This window comes from Dendropsophus ebraccatus, chromosome 11 (genome assembly GCF_027789765.1).
Source record: "Dendropsophus ebraccatus isolate aDenEbr1 chromosome 11, aDenEbr1.pat, whole genome shotgun sequence".
Classification (NCBI taxonomy): Eukaryota; Metazoa; Chordata; class Amphibia; order Anura; family Hylidae; genus Dendropsophus; species Dendropsophus ebraccatus.
The window spans coordinates 80,353,718-80,372,288 of NC_091464.1; the positions used below are offsets into that span (position 1 = coordinate 80,353,718).

The window sequence follows — 18,571 nt, forward strand, 5'->3', positions numbered from 1 at the left end:
TCTCCTTCTTAAGATATATAGCTGCCGCTCGGGGCTGGCTCTTCCATGCAGCCGTATAGCTGTGATTGCCTATGCCGAGCACGCTGTGTTATTCCTGAGCTGCTGAGATTCCCCCGCAGTATATGCGCTGCCTGCTGTTTGGATACACATCCTACTTACAATGCAGAGATAATAGAAAACACCCAGCAGCGAGGAGGAACCCTTGGAGCAGAGCATGGCAGTGACACATCATCTCGGTGTCGTGCCAGTGTCTCCTCACTAGTTTCCCTGTCTGGTGACCCCCCTCTGCCTCCATGCCTTCTCTCTTTCTGCATAGTAACTCCCACCATCATCATTCCCCTCCTCACGTGTGTCACAGGGCTGTATCTGGGATTTTGCCAAAGCTATGCATGCAGATAAGCGTCTGCTACAGAACAACCTCTCTATTGTGATGGAGGAATAAAAGCGGTGCACGTCCCAGATTTCATTCACATCCAGTCCTTCATCCGGTCCTGGTACTGGAGGAGCCATGCCTCTCGGAAGACAAGTCATGCATATTTTATTGATTTCTATTGATTTGCTTGATACTGTACCTAATGGGGGAATGTACAGAGAGGGGGGGCTGTCATGGAGATCCCTTCTTGCCGCCTTTTAATGTTTCCTTTCCTCTGTTTTCTCCACAGATGCAGTTTATGTTACTCTTCAGCCGTCAGGGAAAGCTGCGGCTCCAGAAGTGGTATGTACCGCTGTCTGACAAGGAGAAGAAGAAGATTACCAGGGAGTTGGTCCAGACTGTATTAGCCAGAAAACCGAAAATGTGCAGCTTCCTGGAATGGAGAGACCTGAAGATTGTCTACAAAAGGTGGATCCCACTCCCCCCCATCTCCTCCCTTCTTATCCCTGACATTAACCCCTTGGGTCCTGACATGCGGAGCAGTACTATGTGCACTAGGCCTGGCAGACGTGTTAATAACCTGCAGCCTATTACAGGCCATTGTGTCTTACTATCTGTGGGATATAATGCAAATGCCTTTACACATATTCATCCATGTACGTGTTCAGTGCCTGTGTATAATATATAGCAGGCTTGGGTATAGCTTGCTGGGAATCTCAATCAGCAGGAGCTGGAACCCCCTAAGGCTTCTCATGTGAGGCTTACAAGAATCCGACATATTGATTGACAGACTTTTGACATTCACACCTTGTTTGCCTTTTTACTTTTATTATCGACTTAGTCTGTTTGCTTGTAAAGAAGTACACAGATATAGTAATAAGCCAGCCGACCTATAGTGGAAGCATCTGTAATAGGAAAGTGTTCAGATGTGACCGAGAGAGGCTGGGATGTGTAGGATTTAGCAGTATCTCATCATGAGAGCGACCTCATATGTTCGGTCAGAATGAGGACCTGAGACCTCTTGATCTTGAGGTTAATAGGGCTCCCATCAGTCAGCAACAGCTAATATAATCCCATTTATTATCATAGCAAAGCAAAGAAACGCTTATTCCTAACTACTGAAGTACCAGCAGAGCTCACGCTGTGTAATGCATAGTGACAAAATCTCTGCCGTCGATCCCTTAGAGCCTCTGTAGCAGTATAGCACTGTAGATTTAGCACTGTAAATAGCTGAAAAATACGCTTAGAGGTGAAGTCCCAGACCTTTTCACACTGATAGTAATTTTAAGAGGCTGTTTCTTTTTTTTGCTGTGAAAGCTGGCAGTCTAAAAATACATTTGGTGGCCTTTCCAGGTCAGTGAACTTCATAGCATCTGTCCCTGAATCTCTGAACATGATGCATGCTCACACAGTAGTCCTTGTTCTAGCTTTACCGTTAGCTTCCGCAGATTGTTTTTCCTTTTTTTAATGTTATTGGGATCTTTTATATAGAGCCAGGGGTGTGGCTAGACTCCATGGGGCCCCATAGCAAGAAACTGGGGCCCATGAATCCCCCCCCCCTATACTCACAGGATCCGGCACAGTCCCAAAATGTTCCGTTCTCCCAGATCTCTGCTGCGCCAGTGACATGATTTGTGTGCCGTGGAGCTGGGAGAACAGAACGCTGCAGGACTGCGCTGGGTCATATGAGTATGTGCATCGAGCAGGGCGGAGGCGGGGATTGTGGGCGAAGGATCAAGCCAGCGACTGTGGGCCCAACTGAGACACTGTCTTGGTCCGGGGGGCGAGCTGTCAGTCCTAGAGGGGCTGCCTGCAGCTATTACCATGGAGACAGACCACGTGTTTTGCAGAAGGGGTCCTGTAGCGGTTGCGTTGTCTGCCTCCATGGTAGTTACAACACTGTATAGAGCTTATAACAATCTAATGATTGATTGAAGCTGATATGAACTCAGATGTAAGGGCTCTGTCCACATTTGCAAACATAAAAAAATATTGAATCAACTTTTCATTTGATGTATTAAAAATGTTGTTTTGCTTCCACAGCTCCTATGCAGGCCAATGTGTCTCCATGGTAACAGACAACAAACAAACCCTATGTAGTCTGATGTGCGGTCATAATTCTGTCTATTTGCCCTCTAGTTGTGGTTAACTAACCAAATGTATCTGAGCACAAATTAGGCAACAAATGGAAGAAAGTAGGACGCTGCAGGATACAACCACACAGAATATGTTTGCTTTCTGTTACTATGGTGATGCATAGACTGCATTGTAGCTGTAGAAACAAAACGATAAGAAGTTTTTAATTAAGATCTATTGCAAAGAGGCTTTACTTTTTTGATTTACCAGGTGTCTTTTTTTTTCACGGTGTTTTACAAGGATGTGTGAGAGGTCATGTGTCCAGAGATAGGACCTGTAGTCATGGTATGTTTCCATATTGTTTTGTAGTGCATCATATTGTCAATTACACTTTACAATAGTAAAGTTGTAGTGAAAAATATTACCGTATATACCATCCAAACATATGGCAGAAGGGCACTCCTTTAGCAGGTGTAAGGCCCATTATTTCTTGTGCATGCGTTCCTGATATAAGCCCTACGTATGTAGGATACCTAAAAGCTTACCTGTTATTTCCGGTAACTTTTAGGTATAAGCTCTCTTGTGTGTGTGCATGAGGAGCAGCACTATTTATGTCCATTATATCTCTTGTATGTGGCATTTTTCTATTTTTTTTACACTGGATCCATTGATACATTTTTAAATTTTCAGTTGTCCCTGAGGCAGTGGATGGAGGTAACAAATGTGATGGCCCCCCACACACTGCAGACACACATAGGAGGATCCTGCTGTTCTAAATCTCTCATTTGGAGGTGTAACCTGCATGAGCTGATGGGGTTACGCTTTGGGGTTACGTATAGGTCAGAGGTATAGTTAGAGGAGAACGGATCTTCAAAAATAAATGTTAAAGGGGAAGTCTGGCAATTTCTAAAAGCCGGCAGGGGGGGAAAGTGATCATAAGTATGAACTTACCTCTTCCTGTGCCCCTGGTGAGTGGCAAGATGCCCCCCCCCCCCCCCCGAGTTGTGATGACAGGGAAATGCCTGTCCTGGCTGATGGGCTGGCCATTCAACAAATCAGAGACTGGAGCGACATCCCACCCCAGTCACTGGCTGAGTGGCCAGTCCATCAGCGAGGTCATGTGGCGGAGATCCCGGATCCCGAGGTCCCATGGTCGCTCCCATCGCTCACCACAGTAGTTACTTGTAATCAATTTCCCCCCTGCCGGCTGCCGGATTTGAGGAACTGCAAGACTTCTCCTTTAATCTTTTTAAGAGGGTTGTTTTTAGATTAAAACAAAAGATTACTCCCACCCCCATAAATATAAGCCCCCTGTTGGTTCACTAAGGGCTGCTGAGGACTAAAGTATAAGTACTCACTTCTCTCCCATCCCCTGGGGCTCCTCTTCTGGCTCTGAGCATCAAAGTAAAGTGGGCAGATATCCAATTGTGAGTGGCCTCACCAGCCTGCTTCATAGTCCTGTGTATTACACATACTTGCTGTCATCCACTGCACCCATCCACAGTTAAAATCTCTCTTATTTCTACCATGGGTGAGTATATATACTTAGACTTATTCCCCACCCTCCAATACTGCAAACTATACTGCACAGCTTGCGTCGCCATGACCCAGGGATACTGAGGGCCCTATTACACGGGACGAATATCGTGTGAAAAATCGTTGTATCGTTCGAATTTAAACAATAATCGTTCTGTGTAATTGCAGGCAACGATCGAAAAATTGTTCGTTTGTCGTGGATCCTTGATTTAGATATGAACCTAAAATAATTGTTTGCTGTAATTCCACATTTGTTCGCTCAAGTTCCGCATTTGTTCACTAATCGTTAAGTGTAAGGGTCCATTCACACAGAAAGATTATCTGACAGATTATCTGACAAAGATTTGAAGCCAAAACCAGGAAGAGACTATAAACAGAGATCAGGTCATAAAAGTAAAGCCTGAGATTTCTCCTCTTTTCAAATCCATTCCTGGCTTTGGCTTCAAATCTTTGACAGATAATCTGTTAGATAATCTTTCTGTGTAAATGGACCCTAATTGCACATTGTACATTGTTTTGCTGGGATCAGAAGGAGTTAGTAACGATCGCAATACGATCATAACTAACGACTATCGTTCTGTGTAATATGGTAAACGATTTCAGGTTAATGATAAACAATCTTGTTTGCGATCGTTTATCGTTAGTCGTTAAAAATCACTCTGTGTAATAGGACCCTGACAGTTTCTAATGCAGTGATAGGTAAAAGGTAATGCTGCAATTCCAGACAAAGCCTGGGGGAATAATGCCGATCCTAGTTACTGACCATAGACAACAGCTAGGTTACCTGTGCAGGCAGGTGCAGCTATTACACAGTATATAAAGAATACAAAGTTATAATGGTGCCCAGTATCTAGTATACCATGCTGTTTGGGCATAGTGTGCGGATACATTTTCTTGCTTCTTTTTATAGTGCGGACAGGTGCAGTGTAAGCAATATGCTTTACATTTGGAGACAGCAGCACCCGCGCTAGTTTTATAGCACTTCCATACATTATAGTCACTGCGCCTCCAGTGTTTCGAGCAGCTTTACTTTTCTTTAATCCCTCTCATTTTATATGTAAAACATTACAACCATCTGGGATTGTTTTCTTGTTTTAGCTTTTTTTTTTTTTTCCTTCATAATTTGTCTCGTCCATATTCTAAGTTTTTAATGCTAATCTAGTTACACAGTCATTTCTGTCTCTGTGGCAGATGGGCTGTGACATACCCACGGCTTCTGCTGTCAGAAACTATGAATATACTGTATTTATGTTGCTGCAATAGGAGATGGATCCTGACAGATTGGCACATGTTGTTAGAAGGAAGAGGTCACGTTATTTGACTTGCATTTTTTAGCTGGAGCATATGCTTCACAGCTCAAGCGCTTTCTGGCGCGCCCTTGTCACCATTTCCTGCTAAGATATCTGTGAAAATATAATTGAGAGATGTTCATGTCTATCATTAAATGTAAATGTAAAGGAGGTTCTCGCCATATTGGTTATATATGCCGTCCTAAGGGCCCTATTACACGGGACGTTTATCGTGCGAAAAATTGTTATATCGTTCTAATTTAACCCCTTTGTGCTGCAGCTAGTTTGGGCCTTAATGACCAGGCTAATTTTTCAAAATCTGACCTGTCTCACTTTATGCTCTCATAGCTCAGTGATGCTTTAACGTATGCTAGCGATTCTGAGACTGTTTTTTCGTGACATATGGCACTTTATGTTAGTGGCAAAATTTGGTCACTACTTTGTGTGTTTTTTGTGAAAAACATCAAAATATCATGAAAAATTTAAAAAATTTGCATTTTATGAACTTTGAAATTCTCTGCTTCTAAAAAAAGAGTCACATTACCAATATGTCTTCTTTATTCTGGCATAATTTGGTAAACATATTTTACTTTTTTAGGGTGTTATGGGGCTTAGAAATTTATCAGCAAATTATCACATTTTCGTGAAACTGATTTTTTTAGGGACCAGTTCTTTTTTTAAATGGATTTAGAAGTCTGGTATCCTGAAAACCCCCATAAGTGACCCCATTTTGGAAACTACACACCTTAAAGAATTAATCTAGGGGTATAATGAGCATTTTAACCCTACAGGGGCTGGAGGAAAGTATTCACAATTAGGCAGTAAAAAAATTGAAAATTTAAATTTTCCAATAATATATACGTTTAGATTAAAGTTTCTCATTTTCAAAAGGAATATGAGACAAAAAGCACCCCAAAATTTGTAATGCAGGTTCTCTTGAGTACAACAGTACCCCATATGTGGGCGTAAACCACTGTATGGGCACACAGCAGGGCTCAGAAGGAAGGGAGCGCCAATTAGCTTTTCCAATGCAGATTTTGCTGAAGAAGTTTCTGAGCACCAGGTGCGTTTGTAGTGCCCCTGTAGTGTCAGCAGAGAGAAAACCCCCCATAAGTCACCCCATTTTGGAAAGTACACCCCTCAAAGAATTCATCTTGGTGTGTGGTGACCATTTTGACCCCACAGGTATTACAGGAAAGTATTCAAAAGAAGACAGTAAAAATGAAAAACTTGAATTCTTCCAATAATATGTTCGTTTAGTTTGAAATTTCTCAATTTCACGAGGAACAAGAGGAAAAAAATACCCCAAAATTTGTAACGCAGGTTCTCCTGAGTACAATGGTACCCCATATGTGGGCATAAACCACTGCATGGGCACACAGGAGGGCTCAGAAGGGAAGGAGCGCCAATTAGCTTTTTCAATGCAGATTTTGCTGCAGAAGTTTCCGAGCGCCAGGTGCGTTTGCAGAGCCCCTGTAGTGTCCGTAGAAGAGAACCCCCCCAAAAGTCACTCCATTTTGGAAAGTGCACCCCTCAAAGTATTCATCTTGGTGTGTGGTGACCATTTTGACCCCACAGGTATTAGAGGAAAGTATTCAAAAGTAGACAGTAAAAATGAAAAACTCAAATTTTTCCAATATTATGTTCTTTTAGTTTGAAATTTCTCAATTTCACGAGGAACAAGAGGAAAAAAGTACCACAAAATTTGTAACGCAGGTTCTCCTGAGTACAATGGTACCCCATATGTGGGCGTAAACCACTGCATGGGCACACAGGAGGGCTCAAAAGGGAAGGAGCGCCAATTAGCTTTTTCAATGCAGATTTTGCTGAAGAAGTTTCTGAGCGCCAGGTGCGTTTGCAGCGCCCCTGTAGTGCTAGCGGAGTAAAATCTCGCCATAAGTCACTCCATTTTGGAAAGTGCACCCCTCATAGAATTTATTTTGGGGTGTGGTGAGCATTTTGACCCGACAGGTATTTGAGGAAAGTATTCAAAAGTAGACAGTAAAAATGAAAAACTCGAATTTTTCCAATAATATGTTCCTTTAGTTTGAAATTTCTCAATTTCACGAGGAACAGGAGAGAAATGTCACCCCAATATATGTAAAGCAGGTTCTCCTGAGTAGAACGGTACCCCATATGTGGGCATAAACCACTGCATGGGCACACAGCCGGGCTCAGAAGGGAAGGAGCGCCAATTAGCATTTTCAGTGCAGATTTTTCTGAAGAAGTTTCTGAGCGCCAGGTGCGTTTGCTGAGCCCCTGTAGTGTCAGCAGAATAGATTCCCCCCAAAAGTCACCCCATTTTGGAAAATGCACCCCTCAAAGAATTCATCTTGGGGTGTGGTGAGCATTTTTACCCCACAGGTATTAGAGGAAAGTATTCAAAATTGGCCAGTAAAAATGAAAAACTCGAATTTTTCCAATAATATGTTGGTTTAGTTTGAAATTTCTCAATTTGACGAGGAACAGGAGAGAAAATGTACCCCAAAATCTGTAACGCAGGTTCTCCTGAGTACAACGGTACCCCATATGTGGGCATAAACCACTGTATGGGCACACAGCAGGGCTCAGAAGGGAAGGAGCGCCGATTTACAGGAGCAAAACCGCAGCTAGTAATGGTTATTAGAATAGCGCAGTTACTAAAATAAGATAAAAAAAATTAGATTACAGGTAATGTGGGGTGGTTACGGGCAACCAGGGGTGGTTATGGGCAACCTGAGGTGGTTACAGGTAATCTGGGGTGGTTACGGACAACATGGGGTGGTCACGGGCAACCTGCTGTGGTTACAGGCAACGCGGGGTGGTTACGGGCAATGTGTGGTGGTTATGGGCAACGTGTGGTGGTCACGGGCAACCTGCTGTGGTTACGGCAACGTGGGGTGGTTACAGGCAACGTGGGCTGGTTACAGGCAACGTGGGCTGGTTACAGGCAACGTGGGCTGGTAACGGGCAACGTGGGCTGGTTACGGGCAACCTGCTGTGCTTACAGACAATCTGGGATGGTTACGGGAAACGTGGGGTGGTTACGGGCAACCTGCAGTGCTTACAGACAATCTGGGGTGGATACGGGCAACGTGGGGTGGTTACGGGCAACCTGCAATGCTTACAGACAATCTGGGGTGGTTACAGGCAACGTTGGCTGGTTACGGGCAACCTGCAGTGCTTACAGACAATCTGAGGTGGATACGGGCAACGTGGGGTGGTTACGCGCAACCTGCAGTGCTTACTGACAATCTGGGGTGGTTACGGGCAACGTGGGGTGGTTACGGGCAATGTGGGGTGGTTACGGATAAACTGAAGTTCTTATAGGCAATCTGGGGTGGGTACCTGTAATCTGACATGGGCACCGCAATCTGGAGGGGGTCATTGGCAATTTGGGGTGGTCAGAGGCAAGGTGCGGTGGTCAGAGGCAAGGTGCGGTGGTCAGAGGCGACGTGCGGTGGTCAGAGGCGACGTGCGGTGGTCAGAGGCGACGTGCGGTGGTCAGAGGCGACGTGGCGTGGTCAGAGGCATCGTGGCGTGGTCAGAGGCAACGCGCAGTGGTTACGTGCATTCTGGGGGGGTTACATGTAATCTGGCATGATTACGGGGAACCTGGGGGGGTTATGTGCAACCTGGAAGGGTTACAGACAATCTGGGATTGTTACTGATAAACTGAAGTGCTTATAGGTAATCTGGGGTGGGTACATGTAATTTGGGGTGGTTACGGGCAATCTGGAGGGGGTCACTGGCAATTTGCGGTGGTTACGGGCAACGTGCGGTGGTTACGGGCAACGTGCGGTGGTTACGGGCAACGTGCGGTGGTTACGGGCAACGTGCGGTGGTTACGGGCAACGTGCGGTGGTTACGGGCAACGTGCGGTGGTTACGGGCAACGTGCGGTGGTTACGGGCAACGTGCGGTGGTTACGGTCAACGTGCGGTGGTTACGGGCAACGTGCGGTGGTTACGGGCAACGTGCGGTGGTTACGGGCAACGTGCGGTGGTTACGGGTAATCTGGGGAGGGGTTAGGGGTAATTTGGGAGTAAACTGCAATTATTACTATAATAAAAAGTGTGTTTTTATTTTTTTGTATGTTTGTCACTTTTTGTACTTTACATATTCTTTTTCACTGTATTACTATGATTACTGTGATATTTTCTATCACAGTAATCATAGTTTAGTGACAGAGACCAAATTGGTCTCTGTCACTTTAAATTTTCAGAGTTGGCTGGTTGTGAAGCGCATGCGCACTTCATAACCAGCCAGGACGTCGAGGAGGAAGGAGCTCCGTCGATCCGGTGAGTATATGGGGAAGGGGGGGGTGACTGGGGGACGGGGGTGACAGGGGGGGGTGGGGGGCGACTTGGGGGGGTGGGGGGACATCACTTTTTATCCCCTGTCACCAATCATTCATGGTGACAGGGGATAAAAAGTGCCGGGAGCACATGGCACAAGCGATCAGCGGTATATAGTATATACCGCTGATCGCTTGTACCGGGACCCCACAGGGGGGTCCCCGATGACTGCCCCATGCTCTCCGCTACCTCCGGTGGCGGAGAGCATGGGGCTTTCATTCATTTTAACCTTTTAATCGCTGTGAACCGACGTTAGTCGGTTCACAGCGATAGCGGCGGCCATCTTGGAAATGATGGCCGCCGGGGGAGGGGGGTTAGTTATCGGGGCACTAGGGGGGGCTGATCTGAGGTCTGGGGGATACTTATTTCATCTCCCCCCGCCGTAGATTCACGGCGGGGGGAGATGAGAGGTGGCGGCAGCACCGGTAATCTCCATTACCGACGGTCGCCGCTATAACGTTAATAGCGGCGATCGTCGGTCAGGGGGGGGGCCGGGACGGACCTCACACACTGCCCCAACCCCTCAGCTACCTCCGGTAGCCGGGGGGATGGGGTGGGGGCCGTCCCGGCCCCGCAGCCTTATTCTCTGCCATCGCCGTAAAAAGCTGATGGCAGCAGAATAAGGCCCATTAGTGACCGCCGTAGAAAGCCGTATCGGCGGTCACTAAGGGGTTAAACAATATCTGTTTGTTGTTGATTTAGATCTGAACCTAATATTATCGTTAATCATTCGCTGTAATTCCTCATTCGGTCGCTCTGTTCCGCATTTGTTCATTAATCGTTCAGTATAATTGCGCATTGTTCATTGTTTTGCTGGGATCAGAAGGAATAAACGATCACAGTAACAATAACGATCGTAACTAACGACCATTGTTCTGTGTAATATGATGAACGATTTCAGGTTAATGATAAACAATCTAGTTTGCGATCGTTTATCGTTAGTCGTTAATCGTTAAAAATCACTTTGTGTAATAGGACCCTAAGGGTCCTATTCCACGGGCCGATGGGGGCTGATCAACGATGTAAATGTTCACTGGGCCTATTCCACGCCCCCCATGATCGTTAAGCGAGGGCTGCAGGGACATCGTTAACGATGTCCTTGAAGCCCTTGCACCATACATTACCTGTCCAGGCTGCAGGTCTTCTCCTTCTCCCGGTCTCGCGTGCAGCAGCTTCGGAGCGGGGCTGTCTGAACTGACAGACCGCTCAGCCAATCACTGGCTGGGACTGCCGAGTCGTCTGTCAGTTCAGACAACCCCGCTCCGAAGCAGCTGTGCGCGGGACCCCGGGACAAGGAGAAGACCTGCAGCACGGACAGGTAATGTATGGTTCTGCTAAAATCGTCGGTCTCCCGCCGCGCACTGCTATTCCACCGTAGCGATGCGCTGGTGGCGAACGATGATTTTAGGTCTGAACCTAAATGAACGATCAGCCGATGACACAATTATCAGCTGATCGCTCTCTCTATTCCACGGAGCCGATTCAGCCGATTATCGCTCTGTGGAATAGGCCCCTAGGAAATCCTACTTTTCATGCCGTCAGTGGGATTTCTTCCTGCTCCTAGTGGGTAAGTAGCCACAGAGCCAGATTGGGATGGATAGGGCATCTCTGCTATGCTGCCCAAACCAGGGATCCTTGGGACCAGGGGAGAAATCAGTCAAGGCTCTATGGGCAGGGAGAAGCTGCCGGGGCTGCCCCAATGACACCTGCTTCAGGCAGCACGAAAATCATAACTGATTCCCCCTTTAAGCCCATATTCTGGATGTGGCATCTAAAGCTATGCTGTAGACAACGTAATGACTTCTGGTTGTGGCAGCATGAAAATAATAACCGATTCCCTTTTTGACCGTTTTATGAATATACCACTGTAACCTTAATCCCAAATCAACTGGGATAGGCTGGGTTCACACTATGTTTTTGCAATCCATTTAAAAAAAAAAAAAAATCCATTTTTCCATTGACTTCGATTACAAAAAAAGTGTATCAAAACACATCTGTTTTTTTTTTAACGTACACAGAAACGTAGCTGGCCTTACCTTTGTGTCCATAAATCCGTTTTGATCCATTTTTTTATAATTTAAGTCAATGAAAAAAACGATTAAAACAGATGCACACACATGCATTATATGATGGTAGTATTGGGGAGCACCATTAATTAAACCATAAGGGGGCATCAGTAAGAAGTACTCCTCCAGCCTAAAGCAGGCCCAGATGGATCTTGGGGAATATATTGCCTTCTCTGTGTTTGGTCTTTTTAGTATTTTATTGTATAGGGTCGAATATCTGGACTGCAAATGTAGATGTTACAGTGAAATGATAGAATCCAGGGATTTGATCAAATCCCGGGAAATGATAAAATGAGCACGCTGCTCCATCACTTCCCTAGGGAATTGATCAAATCAGGGAAATGATGGAATGAATGCCATAATTTTCCCCTGCGACATAGAATTTGCTTACCGTATTGCCTCTCTGCTCCCCCCAGCCTGTCCGCTCTGCTCCCCGTCCGCCTCTGCCGCCTCTCTGCTCCACATTTCGCACGTTTCCCCTGCTACGCACCTCCTGCTACCCCAACCTGTCTGCTTCGCTCCCTGTCCGCCCAAACGCTATATGCCTGCTGGGAGATGTGCTGCTCTGCTTCTCCGTCCGCCGCCTCTCTTCTCCCTGTTCCGCTCATTTCCCCTGCTACACGCCTCCTGCTCCCCCAGCCTGTGCACTCCACTTCCCGTCCGCCGTATGCCTGCCTGGGTGTTGTGCCTCTCTGCTCCCCCGTCCCCCGGGACATGCCTGCCGGGAGGCGTGCCTCTAAGCTCCCCCGTCCGGCTCCATCACCATGCCTGCCGGGAGTTCCCGTCCACCCCCACCGCCATATGCATGTCGGGAGGTGTGCCGCTCTGCTCCCCCGTCCGCCTCCGTCGCCAAACATAGAGCCGGGTGACTCCTTGATTTGATCAAATCCCTGGATTCTATCATTTCACTGCAACATATAGAAGTCTTGCTGGGCGGTGCAGCTACTGTTCCGGTCACATGTAACATAGCAGGTTGTCTGGATAAGTTATGTTCCTCGGGATTGTTTGCCCCACGCTGTCTCTTAATATTGCTCATCACCGTCTCATCTCACCGAGTGGTTGGACATTTGTGCCATTCCCTGTATATAAGTAAGTGTTAATTGCGTTAATGTGACATAATAACACTTGTGCTGAATGAGACGAGATCTTCCCTTTGTAAAGGAGCAGATAGATGGCTTATTGGATTCATGTAGGAGCACTCAGCAAATGTTCCTAATTATCATCTCCTCAGACCTGAGCTGTTTCCCCACGGGCCTCGCCGCCGCTACGTGTCTGACTGCTCGGTGACAGCGGCTCAGGAATTAATGTACTGGCGGGTGAGTTTAATAGTACAATGGTTAGCAGGCGGGGAGAGGCTGCTCAGATGCTGCGGCATCGCCGGATGGATCCGCTCCAAGAGCATTCAATCAGGGACACGCTTTTAGCAGATTTTTCTTCTTAAGTGTCAGTAATTATATAGCAATGCAGAAGCTGACAGATCTGGAAAGGTTGCAGTGTAATGGCTGGATGACGGCTTCTTTTAGCCTGCCGTCTAGAGCTCCTTCATCTTAAACTTGCTTCCTAAAACTAGCAGACAGGTGGTTTCGTGGGGCTTCGGGCATTCTCGGTTCATCAGTGCACTTGGAATTAGGGAGATTAGCGACGCACAGAGCACATTATAGATGTCATTTAAAAGGGGTTTTACGGGCTCTTGAGAAAAAAGAGGATGATTGTAGCAGCCACGTGCTTGTATGGGCACAATGTTATTTCAGCTATAAGTAAATATTAAAGGAGGAGTCTGGCCGGGGGGTGGAGTTAAAAATCATTATGGGCAAGGGGTGGCGGAAAAAAAAAAAAAGCTGACCTGTCCCCATGCTGTGTCACATCACTGTGCTCCTATACTCTGCTGGGAGTCTTCTTTTCTTGGTTTCCGGGTACGTCACGACCCAAGTTAAACGTCACAAGCGGGTGGTATTTAGCCCCCTCAGTCCCGCTCCATTCGCTGAGTGGCTGAGCGGGGCCTCCATCAACCTGGTTGTGATGTAGCAGGAGGAGAGCTAAGAAGACACCCGGCTGGGGTCCCGGAGTTTTTGCAGAAATCAATAGTCCAGGCAATTTTAAAGGGTACCTGTCACCCCCCGTGCCGGGGTGAAGGCCGTCCGGCCCCCCGCTAGAGCCCCGGATACTTACCCCATCTCACCAAGTCCCGCTCCTGTAGCCGGTCCCGGGACGAAGTTATCCTTGTCTGAAGCCCGGCGCCTGCGCTGCACAGATGAGTTCGATGCTCATAGAGAATGAATGGAGCCGTCATTCTCTATGGGTGTAGGACTCATCTCTGCAGGGCTTCTGACAAGGACAACTCCGTCCCGGGACCAGGTCCAGGAGCGGGACTTGGCGAGATGGGGTAAGTATCCGTGGCTCTAGCGGGGGGCCGGGCGGCCTTCACTACGGAACGGGGTATGACAGGTTCCATTTAAGACACTTTGTAATTGGGTTTATTAGGCAAATATGCCATTATCTGCATTCAAAAAGACTTTCCCCAGGTCCCCCCCTCCTCTTTCTCATTCACTGCTCATTATTAGGAAATCTCGACTCTTTTACATTAGTCGAGCCCTGTGTAACCTATGGAGAGGAAGGAGGGAGATTAGTCGCCAGCAGAGAACAAAGAATTACACAGCGGGACCTGTGAAAGCTGGTATTCAGAGGTCAGAGAGGTCAGTGCTGACTTCAGAGGAGATAGCCCGGTCATGTAGCTGTAAAATAACTCTTTGTCCTGTTTTGGTGCCTCATCTCCCTCCACCCCTCCCCTCTCCATAAGAGAACAATGAAGACAGGGGGGGGGGAGAGTTTCACACTGCTTTTTCATGATAAAAATGCATTTTTCAGCCAATTATCCCAATTACAAAGTTTCTTAAAATCCCTTGTACTATTGATTTCTGCAAAAAAAAAAAAGTAAACGACAGTGACACTTTAAAAATAAGTTCCTTTTTATGTCACCCCAGCCCAGCATAATTTTTTTGGCCCGGCACCGGATTTCCCCCTAAATGCATTGTTTTCTTAAAGGGGCTAAATAGGTTTTTAAAGTTCATGGCCTAGCGTTCGGTCAGTGGGTCAGTGTTGAGTGAACTTTAGAAAAGTCTCCAGGTGGATGAACGCAAACGCTCATCATTCAACTTCCAGTGTCTGGAGAAACTGGATGCCGCCCTAGGATCCATGTTTTCCAGGACCCCGTAGGCCGGCATCTAACTTCTCCAGATGCCGGGAGTTGAATGCTGAGCATGTAGGTTCGGCCTCATGGCAGAACCCGGACGCTTTTCTAAAGTTCATTCAACAATACTCAAGAATTCTTATATATGTTTGTATAAGATATGTTTGTTGTCCCCATATAGTGTCTCATGTAGGCTGGTCTTTTATGTGTGTACTACAAATACATTTTTGCATCCATATTACAGTCACAAGTCCTAGCCTAACCTCATGTCCTATGACCAGCACTGACAGCCCTCTGTCTGGGTTATCTGCACATCCATGGTCGGATCAGCCCTTGTTGGGCTCATTGTTATTCCAGCGTCCACTTGACAACCCCTTTGGCATTTGTGACGATTCTCATGCAGTTTGGTAGGAGATGGGGGGTCTACAATTGCAGCTTCAGACCTCTTAATACCAGCTTTCACACAGTTCCCGCTGTGTAATCCTTTGTTCTCTGCTGGCGACTAATCTCCCTCCTCCTCCCTGCCGCCTCCATAGGTTACACAGGGCTTGACTGATGTAAAAGAGTCGAGATTTACTGATAATGAGCAGTGAATAAAAGAGATGACGGAGGAGAGGGGGACCTGGGAAAAGGCTTTTTACATGCAGATAATGGCATATTTGCCTAATAAACCCAACTACAAAATTTCTTAAAATCACCTGTACTATTGATTTCTGCAAAAAAATAAATAAATAAATATATATATATATATATATATATATATATATATATATATATATATATACACGACAGTGACATTTTAAGCCTGGCCAGAGCTCATATTTGGCCTATCATTCAGGAGCCATTTAAAGGGGTTATCCAGTGCTACAAAAGCATGGCCACTTTCTTCCAGAGACAGCCCCACTCTTTTCTCTAGTTTGGATGCAGGTTGTGTAACTCAGTTCCATTGAAGTGAATGGAGCTTAATTGCAAACCGCACCTGAAGTGGAGACAAGAGTTCTGCTGTCTCTGAAAGTAAATGGCCATGTTTTTATAGAGCTGGATAGCCCCTTTAAGCATATCAAAACCATAACAGATGCTGAATCAATGTACTGGGTTTGCCTGATTTCTACAAGCATTTTTGCCTAGCAAAATAAGGATGGGAAGCCTCACTTTTCTTGCCTCTCAAAGACCTTCAGCCACCCCTAACTGAAGGCAAAAAGTGTTAATGTGAATAGTGCCTTAAAAAAGTATTTCGGGAGAAATTAAAGTGTCACTGTTTGTTTGTTTTTTTTTAACAGGCGATTTTTAAGAAACTTTGTAATTGGGCTTATTAGGCAAATATGCCATTATCTGCATTCAAAAAGACTTTCCCTAGCCCCCCCTCTCTCATTCACTGCTCATTATTAGGAAATCTCGACTCTTTTCCATCAGTCGGGCCCTGTGTAACCTATGGAGAGGGAGGAGGGAGATTAGTTGGCATCAGAGAACAAAGGATTACACAACTGATCTCTGTATCTGGCCCCCGGCTTCTTTATTATGAATAGAGCTGGTGGTGCGATATATGACCTGTACTGTACCTCTATTCATTCCTATACAGTGACAGAAAAGGCCAAGTAAGAAGAGCAATGTACTCGGCTCTTTCCGCCTCTCCACAGGTCACGTGCCCTACCCGCAACTCTATTCATTAGACAGAAGCCGGGGCCGTATACAGAGATCAGTGGGGGTTCAGAGTTCATTTTTCTTGGAACACCTCTTTAAAATGTTAGACTCTAGTGACGTAGAGAAAGTGGTTGAAAGACTCCTACAGGAATTCTTGTAATGATATAATGTCTGGGTAATATAAAATCATGTTACAGTTATTGAGCCCCCCCAGGTTATTAGACATGGCCCGGTGGTTGTGTATGGCAGCCCTATCCATCTGGTTCTCTGCCCGCCTCTCGGTGAGACTCTTTATAAAACTCTAAACTCTTTCTCCTTTCAGGTACGCCAGCCTTTACTTCTGCTGCGCCATTGAGGACCAAGACAATGAACTTATCACCCTGGAAATAATTCACCGTTACGTGGAGCTTTTGGACAAGTATTTTGGCAGTGTGAGTGTAATTGCAGCATTTTAGATTAACTACTGCGTATGGAGAACGGCTTCTTATTAAAACTTCAAGAGAAGGTGAATCATGTAATTTAGAGCCGGCTCCTTCCTGTTGCTTCTTACATATAGGTTATTATTTCCTGTAGCCGTTGTGCATGAGCTGAATACAGTCACTTTCACCTTCGTATATCCTTACTGCGTGTCTTCAGAGTAACCAAGGCATGCATCACTATCTTAGAGAAATAAAACCCTTTTATTCCCTGTAAGAAATCTTATTTTATATCAGGGATGAGGAGCCTTCAGCCCTCCAGCTGTTGCAAAACTACATTTTCCATCATGCCTGGACAGCCTTTGGCTTTTTTTTTTATTTCACTTTTTGTACATTGTTATGGGGGCTGCTATATTGCCTGGTCTGTTCGTAACAGCATTTAGTGACACGCTTTACAGCAAGACTCATGAACATAGACGACAATAGATAGAGACTGTCCCCTTGATGAATGTAAAAACAATACTGAGTGCGCTCTGTAACCTTTGAAAAGCTCATTCCACAGGGAGCTGCTATTGTCTCCTCTATTTACTGGTGTCACATGACGCTGCAATGCTGCACAGATCACTTTACAGCAGCCTTCTGTTATCACCACAGACACAACAGGAAGTCTCAGATTAGTTTGAGCCCCAGTGGTGAGAATGAGAACTTCAAGATGTCAGGATTATTTTATTATATAGATAGAAAAATTGAAAATTATTAAAAAAGGCACCAAAAATTCTTTAAAAATGTTTTCTGATGACACATTCCCATTAAGAACGGTAAAGCTCTACAGTATATGGTGAAAGCTCATATAGTTCAGACATGCTATAAGAATGTATCATATACCATGCCAGCTGGCAGTGTCATGCTGTAGTCTCGCACCATCTCATTTGTGGTTCCCATTTCTCCTTCTGCTTCTTAACATGTTACTTTTTCACCCCGGTTTTGTTTCAGGTGTGTGAACTTGATATCATCTTTAATTTTGAGAAAGCGTATTTTATTTTGGACGAATTTCTCTTGGGAGGAGAAGTCCAGGAGACGTCAAAGAAAAATGTTCTAAAAGCCATCGAGCAGGCTGACCTGCTACAGGAGGTAAGGAAAATGGAGCTCTCCTCCGAGCGCATGTCTATCGCCTCGTTGTATGCGTCTGCTTACTAACCACTGATGATGGGGCATCCAAATCACCGGCCTGCTTCCAGCCAACCCCTACACATCAAACATCCGTCAGTAACTCATTAAGAATATATATTGGTTATAAAGCCCAGCTACTTTACATTTCACAGGCAGTAAGGTCTGTAGCTTCGGACTTGGGCCAGTATGTGCAGTAGGTGCATGCTTCCCAAGTCCTGGGGGGTTGTCGGGCTCTTCATGAGGCATGCCCTCTATCAGTCCTTTGTTAGGCATCTGTACTGTTGCTGGTACTTCCATGTGTAGCAGACCTTAGTTTGGATCTCCACATTAGTATCGTGCATGCGCTGCATGCTACTCCATCAGTGTTGTGCTCCCATGTTATGTTTCTACAATGTTATTTCTAATCTTCTTTATTGTATCATACTGTGTGTTATAAAATCAGACTAAAGGAAACTTGTTTCCCTTTTATTTTGGAGACTTC

General features: G+C 45.8%; 1 protein-coding gene across 6 annotated transcripts in view; it reads left to right on the forward strand.

Moving 5' to 3' along the window:
- The window catches only part of AP1S2 (adaptor related protein complex 1 subunit sigma 2), an 83,572-nt gene that overhangs the window by 13,559 nt on the left and 51,442 nt on the right, over positions 1-18,571 (forward strand). For 5 of the 6 annotated variants that reach the window (XM_069945000.1, XM_069944998.1, XM_069945002.1 and 2 more), the window contains exons 2-4: positions 663-841; positions 16,827-16,935; positions 17,914-18,051. In XM_069945000.1, coding sequence (XP_069801101.1) covers positions 663-841; positions 16,827-16,935; positions 17,914-18,051 — 426 coding nt within the window. Of the gene's footprint in view, positions 1-374; positions 527-662; positions 842-16,826; positions 16,936-17,913; positions 18,052-18,571 lie in introns of those variants that run through there. The other variant, XM_069944999.1, reaches the window with a different exon arrangement.